Genomic DNA, 16,947 nt, shown 5'->3' on the forward strand with positions numbered 1-16,947 from the left:
CTTTGACAATTTTTAAGGCATTCCTCTGACACTGCTTGGTATAGAGGTCCTGGATGGCATGAAGCTTGGCCCCGGTGATGTACTGGGCTATACTCTCTGTAGTGCCTTGCGGTCAGAGGCCGAGCGATTTCCATACCAGGCAGTGATGCAACTAGTACGGATGCTCTCTACAGTGCAGCTGTATAACCTTTTGAGGATCTGAGGACCCATGTCAAATATTTTCAGTCTCCTGAGGGGGAATAGGCTTTGTCGTGCCCTCTTCACAACTGTCTTAATGTGTTTGGACCATGATAGTTTGATAGTTCCATGCAGCCACATGGAAACCAGGAATGTCACAGTAGTTTGTAGATGGAACATAAAGGCCTAAGTGTTGGGATTTGTTTGATCGTGACTTGTCAATTAATGTCAAAAACCGTTGCATCACAAATCTAATTTAGGTGTGATTTTCAACCATTAGAGACAAAACACATAATGTAAGTGCAAACACTTACCTACTAAAACCAACAGTAATAGAGAATGCAATATAACCCTGGTTCGAGTTCTCATATTCGGTATTCTCTGGGATAGCTGTCTTGGACACGCTCTCCTGTTCACAATCAAAGAAAGAAAAAACACGTTAAACCCCGAATAATCTCATATTTCATCTACAGTAGTTTCATCGACAGTATATCTATGGCGTGTTAGTTTAAAGCCCTAATTTGATTAGGCTATTTGAAGAGCGTAATTTCAGGACAATGGACAACGCACCGCTACCCAGGAGATCGGTCGTCGATAAATATAACACATTCTCTGTAGAGATTTCACAAAGTGTAATAAAAATCTTGCTTTAGGCTATATGATGGTAATTTGACAGTGTCTGAAGAGAACGTTAATTTAATATGATCATTGACAGGCCTGTTGCCTAAGATTTATCACTTATCTTTTAGTAAACTTATCCCACATTATTCAAGTATATTTGTGGTGAGAAAAAAATATATACTCAAACTCACAGTCATTCACTCGATATTCCTCGCAGCTTCACCATGAATAAAACCCAAAAGAGACCTGTAGATTCCACACTCCGCTGAGGCCACTTTCTATTGCGGGATTTGGGTGAGCGTCTAGAAATCCTCAATCATACAATGACGATGGATTGTAAAAAGTTTTACATGAATAGCGAATAATAAATTGGTTTAATCAAAAAATTATACTCTTGTCAGACTCTTCATAAAATTAGGAACAATCCGAAAATGACGTTCTGTTCAGCTGTTCACTGCCTTTGTTTTTCGCAATAAGCGGTCGTCACTTAGGGCTACGATAACGTTTCCATCGATGCGCATGCGTAAAAGTCACAACCTATTTATTTTCACTCCCTATCTTCTTGTTCCCAGGCACATGGACAATACGAAGTACAGTTCCAGTTAAACGTTTGTACACACTTCCTCATTAAAAGGGTTTTTCTTAAATTTGTACTATTTTCTACATTGTAGAATAATAGTGAAGACATCAAACCTATGGACCTCTATAACATAAGTAATAATGTTTTAACCAAAAAAGTGTTAAACAGATCAATATATATTTGAGATTTGAGATTCTTTAAAGTAGCCACCCTTCTCCTTGATGACAGCTTTGCACATTCTTGGCATTCTCTCAATCAGCTTCATGAGATGCAATGGAATGCATTTCAATTAACAGGTGTACCTTGTAAATTTGTACATTTGTGGAATTTCTTACCTTCTTAAAGCATTTGAGCCAATCAGTTGTGTTGTGACAAGGTAGGGATGGTATACAGAAGATAGCCCTATTTGGTAAAAGGCCAAGTCCATATTATGTCAAGAACAGCTCAAATAAGCAAAATTAAATGACAGTCCATCATTACTTTAAGACATGAAGCTCAATCAATGAGAAAAATGTCAAGAACTTTACAAGTTCCTTCAAGTGCAGTTGCAAAAACCATCAAGGGCTATGATGAAACTGTTTCTCATGAGGACACCCACAGGAAAGGAAGAGCCAGAGTTACCTCTGCTGCAGAGGATAAGTTCTTTAGAGTTACCAGCGTAAGAAAATGCAGCCCAAATAAATTCTTCACAGAGTTCAAGTAACAGACACGTCAACATCAATTGTTCAGTGGACACTGCGTGAATTAGGCATTCATGGCCGAAAAGAAACCACTACTAAAGGACACCAATAATAAGAAGATACAAGCTTGGGCCAAGAAACATGAGCAATGGACATTAGACTTGTGGAAATCCCTCCTTTGGTCTGATGAGTGCAAATGTGAGATGCAGAGTAGGTGAACGGATGATCTCTGCATGTATGGTTCCCACCATGAAGCATGGAGGAGATGTGTGGGGGTCCTTTGCTGGTGACACTGTCTGTGATTTAGGCACACTTAACCAGCATGGCTACTACATCATTTTTCAGCAATATGTCATCCCATCTGGTTTGCACTTAGTGGGACAATCATTTGTTTTTCAACAGGTCAATGACCCAAAACACACCCCCAGGCTGTGTAAGGCTGCATAAGTGATGGGGTGCTGCATCAGATGACCTGGCCTCCACATTCACCAGACATTAACCCAATTGAGATGGTTTGGGATAAGTTGGACCGCAGAGTGAAGGAAAAGCAGACAAGTGCTCAGCATATGTGGTAACTCCTTCAAAACTGTTGGAAAAGCATTGTAGGTGAAGATGGTTGAGAGAATGCAAAGTGTGTGCAAAGCTGTCATCAAGGCGAAAGATGGCTAAATTTAAGAATCTAAGATATAAAATATATTTAGATTTGTTTAACACTTTTTTGGTTACTACATGATTCCATGTGTTATTTCATAGTATTGATGTCTTCATTATCATTATTATACAATGTAGAAAATAATAAAAAATAAAGAAAAAGCCTTGAATGAGTAGGTGTGTCCAAACCTTTAACTGGTACTTGTATATGTACAGCATGTGTGTGTGTGTGTGTGTCACACCCTGCCCTTAGAGAGCCTTTTTATGTCTCTATTTTGGTTTGGTCAGGGTGTGATTTGGGTGGGAATTCTATGTTCTGATTTCTATGTTTTGTGTTTCTATGTTTTGGTCAGGTATGGTTCTCAATCAGGGACAGCTGTCTATCGTTGTCTCTGATTGGGAATCATACTTCGGCAGCCTTTTTCCCTTTTGTTATTGTGGGAAGTTGTCTTTGTTAATGGACTGTAGCCCTCGTAAGCTTCATGGTCATTTTGGTTGTTTCTTGTTTTTGTTGGCAACATTTTATAAATAAAGAAATGTACGCTCACAACGCTGCGCTTTGGTCCACTTCCTCAAACGATCGTGACAGAACTTCCCACCTTCAAAGGACCAAGCAGTGTGGCCAGGAGCAGCAGGGATCCTGGGCCCGGGAGAAGAAAGAGTGGAGGACATCTTGGACATGGGAGCAGGTTATGGCAGGGGACAAGACCCTGCCATGGAAACAGGCGGAAGTAGCGAGGGAGGAACGACAACGATACCAGGAGTCACGGCAACGAAGCAAGCCCGAGAGGCAGCCACACGAGGAGATTGGCTGAGTCAGGTTGGAGACCTGAGCCAACTCCTCGTGCTTACCGTGGGGACCGTGGTACTAGTCAGGCACTGTGTTATGCGGTGGAGCGTACTGTGTCTCCAGTGCGCGTTCACAGCCCGGTGCGCTATAACCCAGCTCCTCGGCCAGGCTAGAGTGGGCATCCAGCCAGGACGGATGGTGCCGGCCCAGCACTCCTGGCCTCCAGTGCGTCTCTACGACCCAGGATATCCTGCGCCGGCTCTGCACACTGTGTCTCCAGTGCGTCTCCACAGTCCAGTACTTCCTGTGCCAGCACCCCGCAGTTGCCGTGCTAGGTTGATCATTCAGCCAGGAAGGGTGGTGCCAGCCTTACGCTCCAGACCTCCAGTGCGCCTCCTCGGCCCAGTATATCCAGTGCCTGCTCCACGCACCAGGCCTCCAGTGTGTCTCTCCAGCCCGGTGAGTCCTGTGCCTGCTCCACAGACCAGGCCTCCTGTGTGTCTCCCTAGCCTGGTGAGTCCTGTGCCTGATCCATGGACCAGGCCTCCTGTGTGTCTCCCCAGCCTGGTGAGTCTTGTGCCTGCTGCACAAACGAAGCCTCCAGTGATGATCCATGGCACGAAGCCTCCAGTGATGATCCATGGCACGAAGCCTCCAGTAATGATCCATGGCACGCAGCCTCCAGTGACGATCCATGGCACACAGCCTCCAGTGACGATCCATGGCATGCAGTCTCCAATGGAGATCCATGGCACGCAGCCTCCAGCGACGATCCATGGTACGGAGCCTCCAGCGACGAGCTCCAGTCCAGAGCCTCCAGCGACGATCTCTAGTCCGGAGCCTCCAGCGACGATCTCCAGTCCGGAGCCTCCAGCGACGGTCTCCAGTCCGGAGCCTCCAGCGACGATCTCTAGTCCGGAGCCTCCAGCGACGATCTCCAGTCCGGAGCCTCCAGCGACGGTCTCCAGTCCGGAGCCTCCAGCGACGGTCTCCAGTCTGGGGCCCGCAACGAGGGTCCCCAGTTCGGCGCTACCAAAGTGGGGTGAGCCAGAGGTGGAGCGTGGTCTATGTCCCGCACCAGAGCTGACACCGCGGATAGATGCCCACCCAGACCCTCCCCTATAGGTTCAGGTTTTGCGGCCGGAGTCTGCATCTTTGTGGGGGTTTGGGGGGGTCACACCCTGACCTTAGAGAGCCTTTTTATATCTCTATTTTGGTTTGGTCAGGGTGTGATTTGGGTGGGCATTCTATGTTCTTATTTCTATGTTTTGGCTGGGTATGGTTCGCAATCAGGGACAGCTGTCAATATTGGTCTCTGATTGGGAATCATACTTAGGCAGCCTTTTTCACTTTTGTTATTGTGGGAAGTTGTCTTTGTTAGTGGCTCTGTAGCCCTCATAAGCTTCATGGTTGTTTTGATTGTTTTTGTTGGCGACATTTTATAAATAAAGAAATGTACGCCACCACGCTGCGCTTTGGTCCATTTCTTCAGACGATCGTGACAGTGTGTGTACAATAAAGTTTGTTCAATCAATTAAAACAAAGCATAATAGATTCAGTGTACTGTAATACATTTGTTTTGTGTGTGTGCATGAGAGTTAGGCTACATGGAGGAGACTACTGTGCAGTTCACAAAAAGTTATTAAATTCACATAAAATAACATAGGTTCACCCTAGGTCTTACTTCCAACATTGAATTGAGATGGGAGAGCTGAAGAAGACTTTTTCTTGTTCAACATATGATGATTTTCCATGTTGACTTTATATTGTTTGCATATTCTTGTAATTTGCTAGTATATTTTTGTGGATAGATGGATAATGGATAAATGTGTTGTTATACTATACTGAACAAAAATATAAACACAGCATGCATAATTTCAACGATTTTACTGAGTTACAGATCATATAACGAAATGAGTCAACTGAAATAACTTCATTAGGCCCTAATCTATAGATTTCACATGACTGGTCAGGGGCGCAGTCATGGGTGGGCATAGTCCCACCCACTGGGGAGCCAGGCCCAGCCAATTCAGAGTTTTCCCCCACAAAAGGGCTTTAATTACAGAGATAAATATTCCTCAGTTTCATCAGCTGTCCAGGTGGCTGGTCTCAGAAGAAGGTGAATGAAGAAGTTGGTGTGGATGTCCTGGGCTGGCATGGTTACACCTGGTCTGCGGTTGTAAGACCGGTTGGACGTACCACTAAATGATCTAAAACGACATGGCAGGTGATTTTCGGTAGAGAAATTAACATTCAAATCTCTGCCAGCAGCTCTGGTGGATATTCCTGCAGTCAGCATGCTATTTGCACGCTCCCTAAAAACTCTGTTGTCTTACAAAACTGCAATTTTTTTTTTTTTCACCTTTATTTAACCAGGTAGGCCAGTTGAGAAGAAGTTCTCATTTGCAACTCCGACCAGGCCAAGATGAAGCAAAGCAGTGCGACACAAACAACAACACAGAGTTACACATGGAATAAACAAACGTACAGTCAATAACACAATAGAAAAAGTCTATATACAGTGTGTTGAAATGGTGTGAGGGGGTAAGGCAATAAATAGGCCATAGTAGTGAAGTAATTACAGTTTAGCAAATTAACACTGGAGTGATAGATGTGCAGATGATGTGCAAGTAGAAATACTGGTGTGCAAAAGAGTAAAAAAGTAAATTAACACAGTATGGGGATTTTTTATTTTACCTTTATTTAACCAGGCAAGTCAGTTAAGAACAAATTCTTATTTTCAATGACGGCCTAGGAACAGTGGGTTAACTGCCCGTTCAGGGGCAGAACGACAGATTTGTACCTTGTCAGCTCGGGGGTTGGAACATGCAACCTTCCGGTTACTAGTCCAATGCTCTAACCACTGGGCTACTATTTACAGATGGGCTGTGTACAGCTGCAGCTGTTGCCTCCAGCACAAGGTGCACCTGTGTAATGTTCATGTTGTTTAATAATATCTTCTTGATATGCCACACCGGTCAGGTGTATGGATTATTTTAGCAAAGGAGAAATGGTCACGAACAGGCATGTAAACAAATTTTATTTCAGCTCATGAAACATGATACCAACACTACATGCTGCGTTTATATTTTTGTTGAGTATATTTTGAATTGTCAGAATTCAAGAGGGGGAGGATTTTTGAGAAACTTTTTTTACTGAGGGTTTTTGGAGACAGGTTGTAAACGATTGTTTCCAGAACCAATCTGCTGCTCTCGTATGAGGTCTGAATAAGGGAAAGCAGCGCTGAAATACAGAATTGAAGGATGTGAGAAAAGTCGGGTAAAGGAGACTCCACAGTAAATTATTATAAAACTTTTCCCATTAAATATCATCAATCAACATATTCAAGTGCTCGGTAAATACTTTGGTCAAATATTCTACATTTAATGCTACTATTCATTCCCACCTATTCATTTGTACATTTTTCTAGCTGACAAAGAGAAGTGGAATATTGGAAATTGGCCATAAATGACAGTATAAAGTGTACCTGTTTTTGCCACATTATTCAATTAATCAGTAAAAATATTACTAATAAGGATGACCGATGAACTGGTCACTTTTGTGGGCTTTGTAGTTGAGGAGATATAGACAGCTGGTGTATAAAGTATTCAAAAAGCCTGATGTCAGTGAGCCCTTTTAACACGATGTCACAAAGTGCTATACAGAAACCAGCCTAAAACCCCAAACAGCAAGCAATGCAGATGTAGAAGCATGGTGGCTAGGAAAAACTCCATACAAAGGCAGGAACCTAGGACGAAACCAGGCTCTGAGGGATGGCCAGTCCTCTTCTGGCTGTGCTGGGTTGAGATTATAAATGGCCAATATGTTCAAACGTTCAGAGATGACCAGCAGGGTAAAATAATAATAATATTATTATGGTTGTAGAGGGTGCAACCGGTCGACACCTTAAAAACAATCTTGATGCAAGGGCATCATTAAAACTATCAATGTCAGTTCGGGTGCCCTATAAACACATCCAATTCTAACTTTTTTACCACCAAAAAATGTAGAGGAGGGAATTTCTCTGAAGGGCGATTCAACGTTAATGTTATGAGTTGCAAGTGCGAGGTCCTCTCGTACAAATAATTTAAGACTTATGAACAAAAATGACAACAGACATCCAATGTACCACCACAACCACACAAATGTTCTGTAATGTTGTTGAGCATCTGGAAGGAGAGTGCTTACTCATAGCCACTCATTTAATACAGATCAGTGAAGCACATATATTTGTCTTCACCCCCTCAGGCATCTCCAAAGGATCACACAGCAGTGATAGAGCTCAAAGATCACCCTGGAATAGATCTTTAACTCTTGATTTAATGTATACTCTGACATCGGTGTGTACGGTATGTGTAGGGCATTAAACTAGGGCATGTGTAGGCCATTGAAAAACACATCATTCTGAGCATACCAAGAAAAACCAGCCTACAGAGCTTCTAATGCAACCTTACAATCCCCATGATTCTCGCTCAGATTTGGTGCTTATAGCAGGATGATGCAATGACCTTTCATCTACATAAAACGTAATCTGCATTTGACACAAAGCGATGAGTTTTTCGATTATGTTTTATTCCATTCTGCTTCACTGCTTCTCTCTGCCATTACCTCTGAGAGCAGTCATTACCCCCCCAACCAGTTCACCCACACACCAGTGTGAAAGAAGCCTGGGTTGCATCTCAAATGTCACCCTGTTCCCAATATAGTGTACTACCTTTGACCAGAGGACACTATGGGCCCTGGTCAAATGTAGTACACTTATAGGGAATAGTGTACCTTTTGAGACGTGGCGCTAAAGTACTTATGAAGGATCGGCATGGTATCAACTATACCCATTATTCTCCATGAGTCACATTGAGTATGAATTATGTTTGCCTTCCTAGACATTTATTTAGGAAAGACTACGTTGTTTAACGAACTGTTAGGCATTGAAATATGGAATATGATAAATCAGATTTGTACTGTAATGGATGGTACTGTGTGTGTGAGTATTCCATACATTGCATAAATACAGTTCATTCTGAACCCAGCATCTCAAGTAAAGCTATTGTGATATTTATTCCGAAATCTTCTAACCAGTATTTCTACATTTCTCTATGGCACGTCGACCTCTTAAACTCTCGATTGTTCTTCAATGTTCTTAATCTGGGGGGGGACAAAATCAAAGGTTTATCCAGTGAAGATATCTTAAAACTCCATTCAACTTCATGAAACAGATACAGTGTATTTGTAGTGCTCAAATGAAAAAAATTCAGTGTACTCTTAACAATGAGATCACTGTGTTTAATCTAGTGGCCGATGTACAGTATGTGTGCATGGAGGAATAAGAAAGGCTTACCTCAAAGTATACCATAGGTTTAATGATTTCAGCTTTCTACCATGGATTACAAATTTCATTTGGAGTATGTTGCCATTCTATTTCTATGGATGTTGTATGTCATACATTTTTTTCACTGTTTAAATATCAGAGCACATGGCTGATATATCCATGGCATCAGGCAAGTAGGCAGCAATCATCATTTTAATGACTAATCCCACGGCATATTATTTCTAATGAAAACACATAAACAATGAAAATGGAAGTGGAGAATAAGCAGTGTGTTGTTCCCAGCAGGCTGGGTGTCTCAGAAACACTAAATATGGCAGGCCTGGTGGCTGCCACTGCCACATCCCAGAGATAAGGGAACCATGGCAACAGTGATGCACAAGGACCGGATGACGAGAACACGGCAGAGAAAAGGAAAAACCCTTAGACTAACACAGGAGAAGCTCAGCTCTGAGAAGAAACCACACTGGTTTGTTTATCATTCTCCATTCTAAGAACAAAACAAATGGATTCGTTCCTACCCAATGGGCACACACTGGTTGAATCAACGTTGATTCCACAGAATTATGTGAAACCAACGTGGAATAGACGTTGAATGTCTCCGATAGAGAGGGTAGCCGCGCTTCTAGCCACGAGGCAACTTCACAGTATTTTGTTTTTTTTATATGTTATTTCTTACATTATTAGGCCAGACACATTTTTGTGTTATTACATACAGCCGGGAATAACTTTTGGATATCAGAGCGACGGTAACTCGCCAGTATTACCAGCATTACAACCAGGAATATTCAACTTTCCTGAATCAGATCCTTTGTCCGTAACCCCGAGGGCAATTGAAATTATTCCAGAGGCTGACCCAGAACATCGTCCGCGGATAAGATGTACTCAGAGTGGACTTCTAGACTGACTCGGGAGGTTCGCACATCACCCACCACTTCCGAGTATATTACTCTGTACTGTTCAGTCTCTGGATAATAAAGTTGAAGAGCTGAGTGTGAGGATTTCCTTCCAGAGCGACATCAGGGATTGAAACATTGCTCTCTTGGGATTTACTATCCAAGTCCGTACAGCCAGTTGGGTTCACAATTCATCGCGCAAACAGAAATAAATCTCTCCGTGAAGAAGAAGAAGGGGGTGTATGTTTTATGATTAACTACTCATGGTATGATTGTGATGACATACAGGAACTCAAGTCATTTTGTTCACCCGACCTAGAATCCCTCACAATCAAATGCCGACCTTATTACATCCCAAGATAATTATCTTCGGTTATGGACACAGCAGTGTATATTCCCCCTCAAGCCGATACAACGATGGCCCTCAAAGAACTTCACTGGACTTTATGTAAACTGAGGCCGCATATAGTGAGGCTGCATTTATTGTAGCTGGGGATTTTAACAAAGCAAATTTGAGGAAAGTGCTGCCGAAGTTCCATCAGCACAACAACTGTAGTACTCGCACTGCTAAAACACTCAACCACTGCTACTCCAACTTCCGGGATGCCTAAAAGGACCCCCCCCCACCCTTCATTCGGCAAATCTGACCATGACTCCCTTTTTCTCCTCCCTTCCTATAGGCAGAAACTCACTATTCAAAGCTGGTCTGACCAAATTGTTTTGATCACGCTGACTGGGATATGTTAGCCTCCGAGAATAACATTGACAAATATACTGATACGGTGACTGAGTTTATCAGGAAGTGTATAGGAGATGTTGTACCAACTGTAACTATTTAAACCTACCCTCACCAGAAACTGTGGATAGATGGCAGCATTCGGACAAAACTGAAAGCGCATACCACCACATTTAACCATGGCAAGGTGACTGGGAATATGGTAGAATACAAACAGTGTAGTTATTTCCTCCGTAAGGCAATCAAACAAGCAAAACATCAATATAGAGACAACGTGGAGTCACAATTCAACGGCTCAGACACGAGACGTATGTGGCAGGGTCTACAGACAATCACGGACTAAAAAAGGAGCGCACATCCTCTTACTCAACAAGACAAAAGCAATTATCTTGGACTTCAGGAAACAGCAGTGGACTATCGACGGGAACGCAGTGGAGAAGGTGGAAAGCTTCACGTTTCTCGGCGTACATATCACTGACGAACTGAAATGGTCCACCCACACAGACAGCCTGGTGAAGAAGGCACAACAGCACCTCTTCAACCTCAGGAAGCTGAAGAAATTCGGCTTGGCACCTAAAACCCTTACAAACTTTTACAGATGCACAATTGAGAGCATCCTGTCGGGCTGTATCACCGCCTGGTACGGCAACTGCACAGAAAGGCCAAAAAGATAATCTAGGGCAACAACCACCCGAGCCTCTGCCTGTTCACCCCGCTATCATTCAGAAATAAAGGTGAAATAAATAAAAATAAAAAAGGTGAGGTCAGTACAGGTGCATCAATGTTGGGACCGAGAGACTGAAAAACAGCTTCAATCTCAAGGCCATCAGTTAAATAGCCATCAGTGGCACATATGTATATAGGCTGCTTCCTATATACATAGACTTGAAATCACTGGTCACTTTAATAAATGGAACACTAATGACTTGAATAATGTTTACATATTTTGCATTACTCATCTAATTTGTATATACTGTATTCTATTCTATTCTACTGTATCTTAGTCTATGCCGCTCTGACATTGCTTGTCGATATATTTATATATTCTTAATTCCATTCATTTACTTAGATGTGTCTGTATTGTGTGTATATTGATGTGAATTATTAGATATTACTGCACTGTTTGAGCTTGAAACACATGTATTTTGCTACACTTGCTACACTCGCAAACAACCGCAATAACATCTGCATGTGACCAATAAGAATTTTTTTTATTGACCTCAGTGGGTACTGTGTAGTGTGAAAATCAAGTGATCATGTCCTAATAAAGGTACACACAACACTAAGCTTTGAGGGTGGTGGTAATGCACACCAAGCAAATACAAGCAATCACTGGTGGCCTACTTACGGTAAAGTAGACTGATTGGATATTGACACCCAACTGGTAAGTGGATGCACTGGTCAAGTGACACTTTGGCTCAGTAGAAATATGAGACTGTGAATTGGGATGACCAAAAATGATAACTAGCACAACTATGAGGCTCACCACAAGTGGGTGGAGTTCAGTAAGGAGAAAATGTTTGTTTTTTTTGGAACAGAGTGAAACAGGAAGGTACTGTACTGTCCAATAAGAAAGACATTTGCTGTAAAAACAAAAACAAATATATACAACAAATATATATATATATGTGTTTATATATATATGTATATTATTAAAAAATATTCTTACAAACTTATATGTTTTCCCTCAAAAACAAACATTAAAAGAATTTAGTAAAACATTTAAAAACATTTTTTTTAAACATTAAAACGCTTTGATCCAACGTTTATAAAACCCTAACTTATGTTTACTACTGCATGGTGTCCGGGGCAAGTGAACAGAGTTTCGGGGATTTGGAGGGATTTCAAGATTACAACATGATTACAGCATGTGGACACTAATGGGAAATGTTGGAACTTAACTGCGAAATCTGGCCAGCAACTATAGAAACATTTTAAATTATTGAAACTCAGTGCTAAATTACTGAGAAGTAGACTACATGCTTATCCCCAGTGGTGTAGTTCAGATGTTCAATACAAAACATGCATATGGGGTTTACACACTCCTACATGAAGAGGAGGATAGATTTAGAAGGGTCTGATCATTGTTATTGAGCATCTTTTTTTGTGGCATCACTGATATACTCATCAATTTCAATATTTATGGACCACAATTAGAGATTTTAATACTGCAGCAAATATAACTTTTTAATTGTATTTAACACAGCATTATCCCCCGCCCCCAAATTAAATCAAATAGCAACACTTACAGTGAGTCTGTATCCATAGGATCCTGAAAAATCTTACTTATCAAACGCATTTCCTCAAAAATATGTGCTGCTCCAAACAAAACTGTAATGACCAAACAAGTTCAAATAACATTTGAAAAAAGTATTTTGTGTTTGTATCATGGACTATGTTTTGCAGCTGTCTGTCCATTTGTTATCGACAGACAGTGAAGGGACAGGAATAGTTGTGGGCTCCACTAGCAGCTGGCAAAAGGTAACATTATGCCAACCTGAGGACAAAAACATACACAGGGCTTTGCTTTCTATAAATATCACTGTTGTTCTCGTTTAAGCAACCGGAGCAGAAATAATATTGTAATATTGCAAATCCGTACATGAGAAAGATGTATGCAGGTTTACACTCTTTGAAGGAAAGGTGCAACCTCGAACCATAAAGGCTTCTGCGGGTTACCGCTCCACAAAGAACCCTTTGGCAACCCTTTTTCTACGAGCACAGTTCCAGCTGAGAGAGGTATGACAAGTAGTCAGATCCTGGGTGGTATGAGATATGATTTTTAGTCAGACATTGTTTCTAATCTCCATGATAGGGTCTGTCAGGCTGAGTCAGCCTATGGAACTAAACCGAGACTTCGCACCGAGTTGTGGGCACTGATACTGATAGCCATTGACGATTGGCCACAGACCTCCTAAATCTGCTCACAGTCTACCCCCCCCCCATCCCCACCCACCTGTAGGAATACTCCCTCTCTATTAGCAGAGTGACTATTGTCTGGATTACTCAGCCTGGAACGGGTCCAGGGGTTGGAGCGATGATAATACATTTACCGCTGCTCGGAGAGAGAGGGATATGACCATTAATGGAAGAAAGAATATTGTGTAATAAAATATGAATAAATACTCTTAAAACGTTCTGGGTCACTCGTCCAAAGATGTTGGGTTGAAACAAAGAGAAGCAGGCGCCAGAGCAGACTGGTCATTCAATGAAACGGTGATGTTTTGATTTGACAATGGTGGCTGAAGCCTGAAAGATATGGAGGGCCGATGACCTGGGAAGTATTTCTACTTGGCGACATTGTGATAGAAGTGGTATGGCACAAGCATAATTCATATCTTTAATAAATATCAGTCCCATGAAAATGACCAGTTTGATTAAATCAGATGTGATTGACAAAATCACAAGAAGACAAATCATACCAAAACCACACACTTCAATAGTGCTCCATTTGCACATGCTTCTGACTGGCTCATTCCCATACATCTAGTTCTGTGTAGCCTTTTTTACCCATGGGTGTCATCTGACTGCTTGATCCCTAGCTTTCTACTTCCTGATTGTATGGGCTCTGGTTATCTTCTTGTTTATGGTTCTTTGGTACCCTCCTTTCTAGATCTTCATGGTCTGGATAATTACTGTGTTCCTCCTGACCTTCTGCTCTATGGTTGTCTGGCTCTGGGTGTTCTCTGGTGTGCTCCTTTTCCTCTGGACTGTCGTCTAGCTGGCACTGGCTCATCCCCGTTTAATACGATTTTACAATTTTCATGAAGTAATTCTCAAAAGTGTAACACAAACCTGTCTGACAAGAGGTGCTCTGACAACGGGCTTTCAGTGGGGACAGAGACATTGAGAAAGTCCCCCTCTAACTTCCCAGGAGGCTGGTCTGAATTCAGTGAGGTGTCCCTCTTTGCCTGTAAAAGTAAGGCAAAAGTCTGCTTGCTGCACTCATCATTACAGTATATTTAACTTTGAATAAATGTGTAACAGAAACTTCAAGGCTTCTTACCTTGTTTGCTTCATACGTGAAAGAGGAGTTAAACAACTGAAGGCTCAAAGCATAGATGGCATGATGGAGGGCTTGCATGAAGCTTTCAGGCTTGGAACCTAAATACAGGAAGTTGATTTGACATGATAAACCTACAGTGGGAGAACATCAACAACAAAGTTGTAAAAAAATCTGCTTAAAATGTGACCATGCTTCACAACATTATTTCTTATCTATTTACCTGAAGCAATAAAGGCCATAGACTGTAGGAGAGTGGCAATAAACTGTCCAACACTCTCAAGCTTTGCCTCACAGAGATACAGAATCTGATTGGTGGTGTCAAATTAAAAGTGCCCATTGCAGTGTGACACCACGCCCTCGTAGGCTGAGACAGGAACCATTTTGGCCAGAAGCAGTGTGACCGGGAGGGAAGATTTGGGTGTTGCACAGCAATTTCACAATATGACAGCCGAACAGGAAGAAGGCATAGCGCTGTGGTGAGAGGTTGTCCAGGGCAACGGGATCAGGTGCACTGCTGGGCCCTCTGTGTTCTTGTCAGTACTGGCTGGAATACAAACTATAGTGTTAGAGGACATCATTCGTGTACTGTACAAGTCAGATACCCAGATAAACACTAAGATAGTCTTTTTGTGGCCTACTTTTCTGAGTGACTTAGTGAACAATTTCTGTATTATGAGGACAATGACATTTTAATTGATTGGTATTTAAGTTTTTATAGAATGTATGTGAATAAAAGTAATATGCAGCATTTATTGTTGTACAGTATAATTGACCATAGCCCATGATGGGCACTCTAGTCAATATTGTGTTGGACTCGAGTCCGTCTCGAGTATCAGTTGTTATCTCCAACATTTCAATCAACAGTTACAGAGGATTATCTCTTATCTCAGAGAAGAGAAACATGGAGCTTTCGAGAGGTTCAAGCTGTCCCTACCCTCTGTCTACACTGGATAGGTTCTAGAGGAACTCCTGTATCTCCTGCAGGGTCCTGGACAGAGGGGTCATGGCCACAAGTTTGGACAGGTCCTGCTCACTCAGACAGGGGGCTGTGCTCTGTAGGTGTACTAGTACAAAGAAATCAGAAGATAACTCAGAAATGAATTACACAACACTACAATGTCCTATATGTGTGGGAGTAGTTGCATGTCCCACTTCATAGGGCAATGCAAGTTGACGAAGTTTAAAAATACTACGTTGAAAAGTATTAAAGTCTTTCAGGTTCAATAAACAAAACCACTCTTCCTAAACGTGACCCAACTATGGTGTCCGTGTCTCCTCACTTCTTAACTTAACACTATCTACTGAGTTCACAGTGGACCGAGGTTACATATTCTCGCAATATGACTGACTCTTCTATTCATTCCAATAAGAAGTTGTGTGGAAATATACTCACAGCTGGTGAATGAGTCTACAGGTGTACATCAGGGGAAAAATGTGTACAGTGTCTGTATCCTACCTAGATCGTGAGGTGGTGGTCCTGTCTCATGGCTTGATGCAGGTTTGGTCATGTTGGAAAACAAAAAACGGAAATACTATGATGAGCTATTAGTCGATGAGTTAGAAACAACATCCACATCCCACATTGCTATAGATTCTCAAAGAAAATGTAAATACAACTTTGCCGGTGATTGGCGGTGGTCCTCGGTAGCTCAGTTGGTGGAGCATGGCACCTGCATTGCCAAGATAGTTGGTTAGATTCCCTGGACCATCCAAAATGTATGGACTCGTGACTAAGTCGCTTTGGATAAAAGTGTCTGCTAAACAGCACATATTATGGGTCGGACCCCCCCCCCCTTTGCCTCCAGAACAGCCAGAATTCTGGCAACATTACAAGGCAACATTGCTCAACTGGTATCAAGGGACCTAACGTGTGCCAGCAAATCATTCCCAACATCAATACACCACCACCGTTGATGCCAGGCATGAACTCCTACTGCTTACACCAAATCCTGACTCTGCCGTCAGCACGACGCAACAAGAAACGGGATTTGTCAGACCAGGCAATGTTTTTTCCACTCCTCAATTGTCCAGCGTTGGTGATCGCGTGCCCACTGGAGCAGCTTCTTTTTGTTTTTAGCTGATAGAAGTGGAAGCCGGCGTGGTCGTCTGCTGCAATAACCCAACCGTGACAAGAACCGTCGAGTTGTGTGTTCCGAGATGCCTTTCTGCACACCACTGTTGTACTGTGACCACAGGTCTGCAAAGAATGTTTTTTTCCTTCAACTGACTCTGTAAACCCTCAACACTGTTGTGCGTGAACAGCCCAGGAGACCGGCCATTTCTGAGATACTAGGACCGGCGCACCTGGCACCGATGATCACACCATACTCAAAGTCACTTAGGTCACTCGTTTTGCTTTATATAGCAAGCCACAGCCACAGAATTATTGACATAATTTAGTCTTACCTTGTGTTGATTGGAAATGTCCATCTGCATCAATATTGGTGTATGGATCATTCTGCAAGGCATCACGTTTCAACAGCT

The 16,947-nt window shown here is 42.3% G+C and overlaps 1 protein-coding gene across 6 annotated transcripts in view; it reads right to left on the bottom strand.

The window, feature by feature from the left end:
• LOC124004747 (sodium channel subunit beta-3-like) overlaps positions 1-12,821 on the bottom strand; it is a 28,485-nt gene extending 15,664 nt beyond the window's left edge. For 2 of the 6 annotated variants that reach the window (XM_046313482.1, XM_046313480.1), the window contains exons 1-2: positions 12,707-12,820; positions 492-586 (exon numbers count right to left, since the gene is read on the bottom strand). In XM_046313482.1, coding sequence (XP_046169438.1) covers positions 492-586; positions 12,707-12,756 — 145 coding nt within the window. In that variant the 5' untranslated portion in view covers positions 12,757-12,820. Of the gene's footprint in view, positions 1-491; positions 587-989; positions 1,297-12,706 lie in introns of those variants that run through there. The other 4 variants (XM_046313485.1, XM_046313484.1, XM_046313481.1 and 1 more) reach the window with 3 other exon arrangements.
• Between the last annotated feature and the right edge of the window lie 4,126 nt (positions 12,822-16,947).

The sequence above is a fragment of the Oncorhynchus gorbuscha genome, linkage group LG19, assembly GCF_021184085.1.
Source record: "Oncorhynchus gorbuscha isolate QuinsamMale2020 ecotype Even-year linkage group LG19, OgorEven_v1.0, whole genome shotgun sequence".
In the NCBI taxonomy this organism is placed as follows: Eukaryota; Metazoa; Chordata; class Actinopteri; order Salmoniformes; family Salmonidae; genus Oncorhynchus; species Oncorhynchus gorbuscha.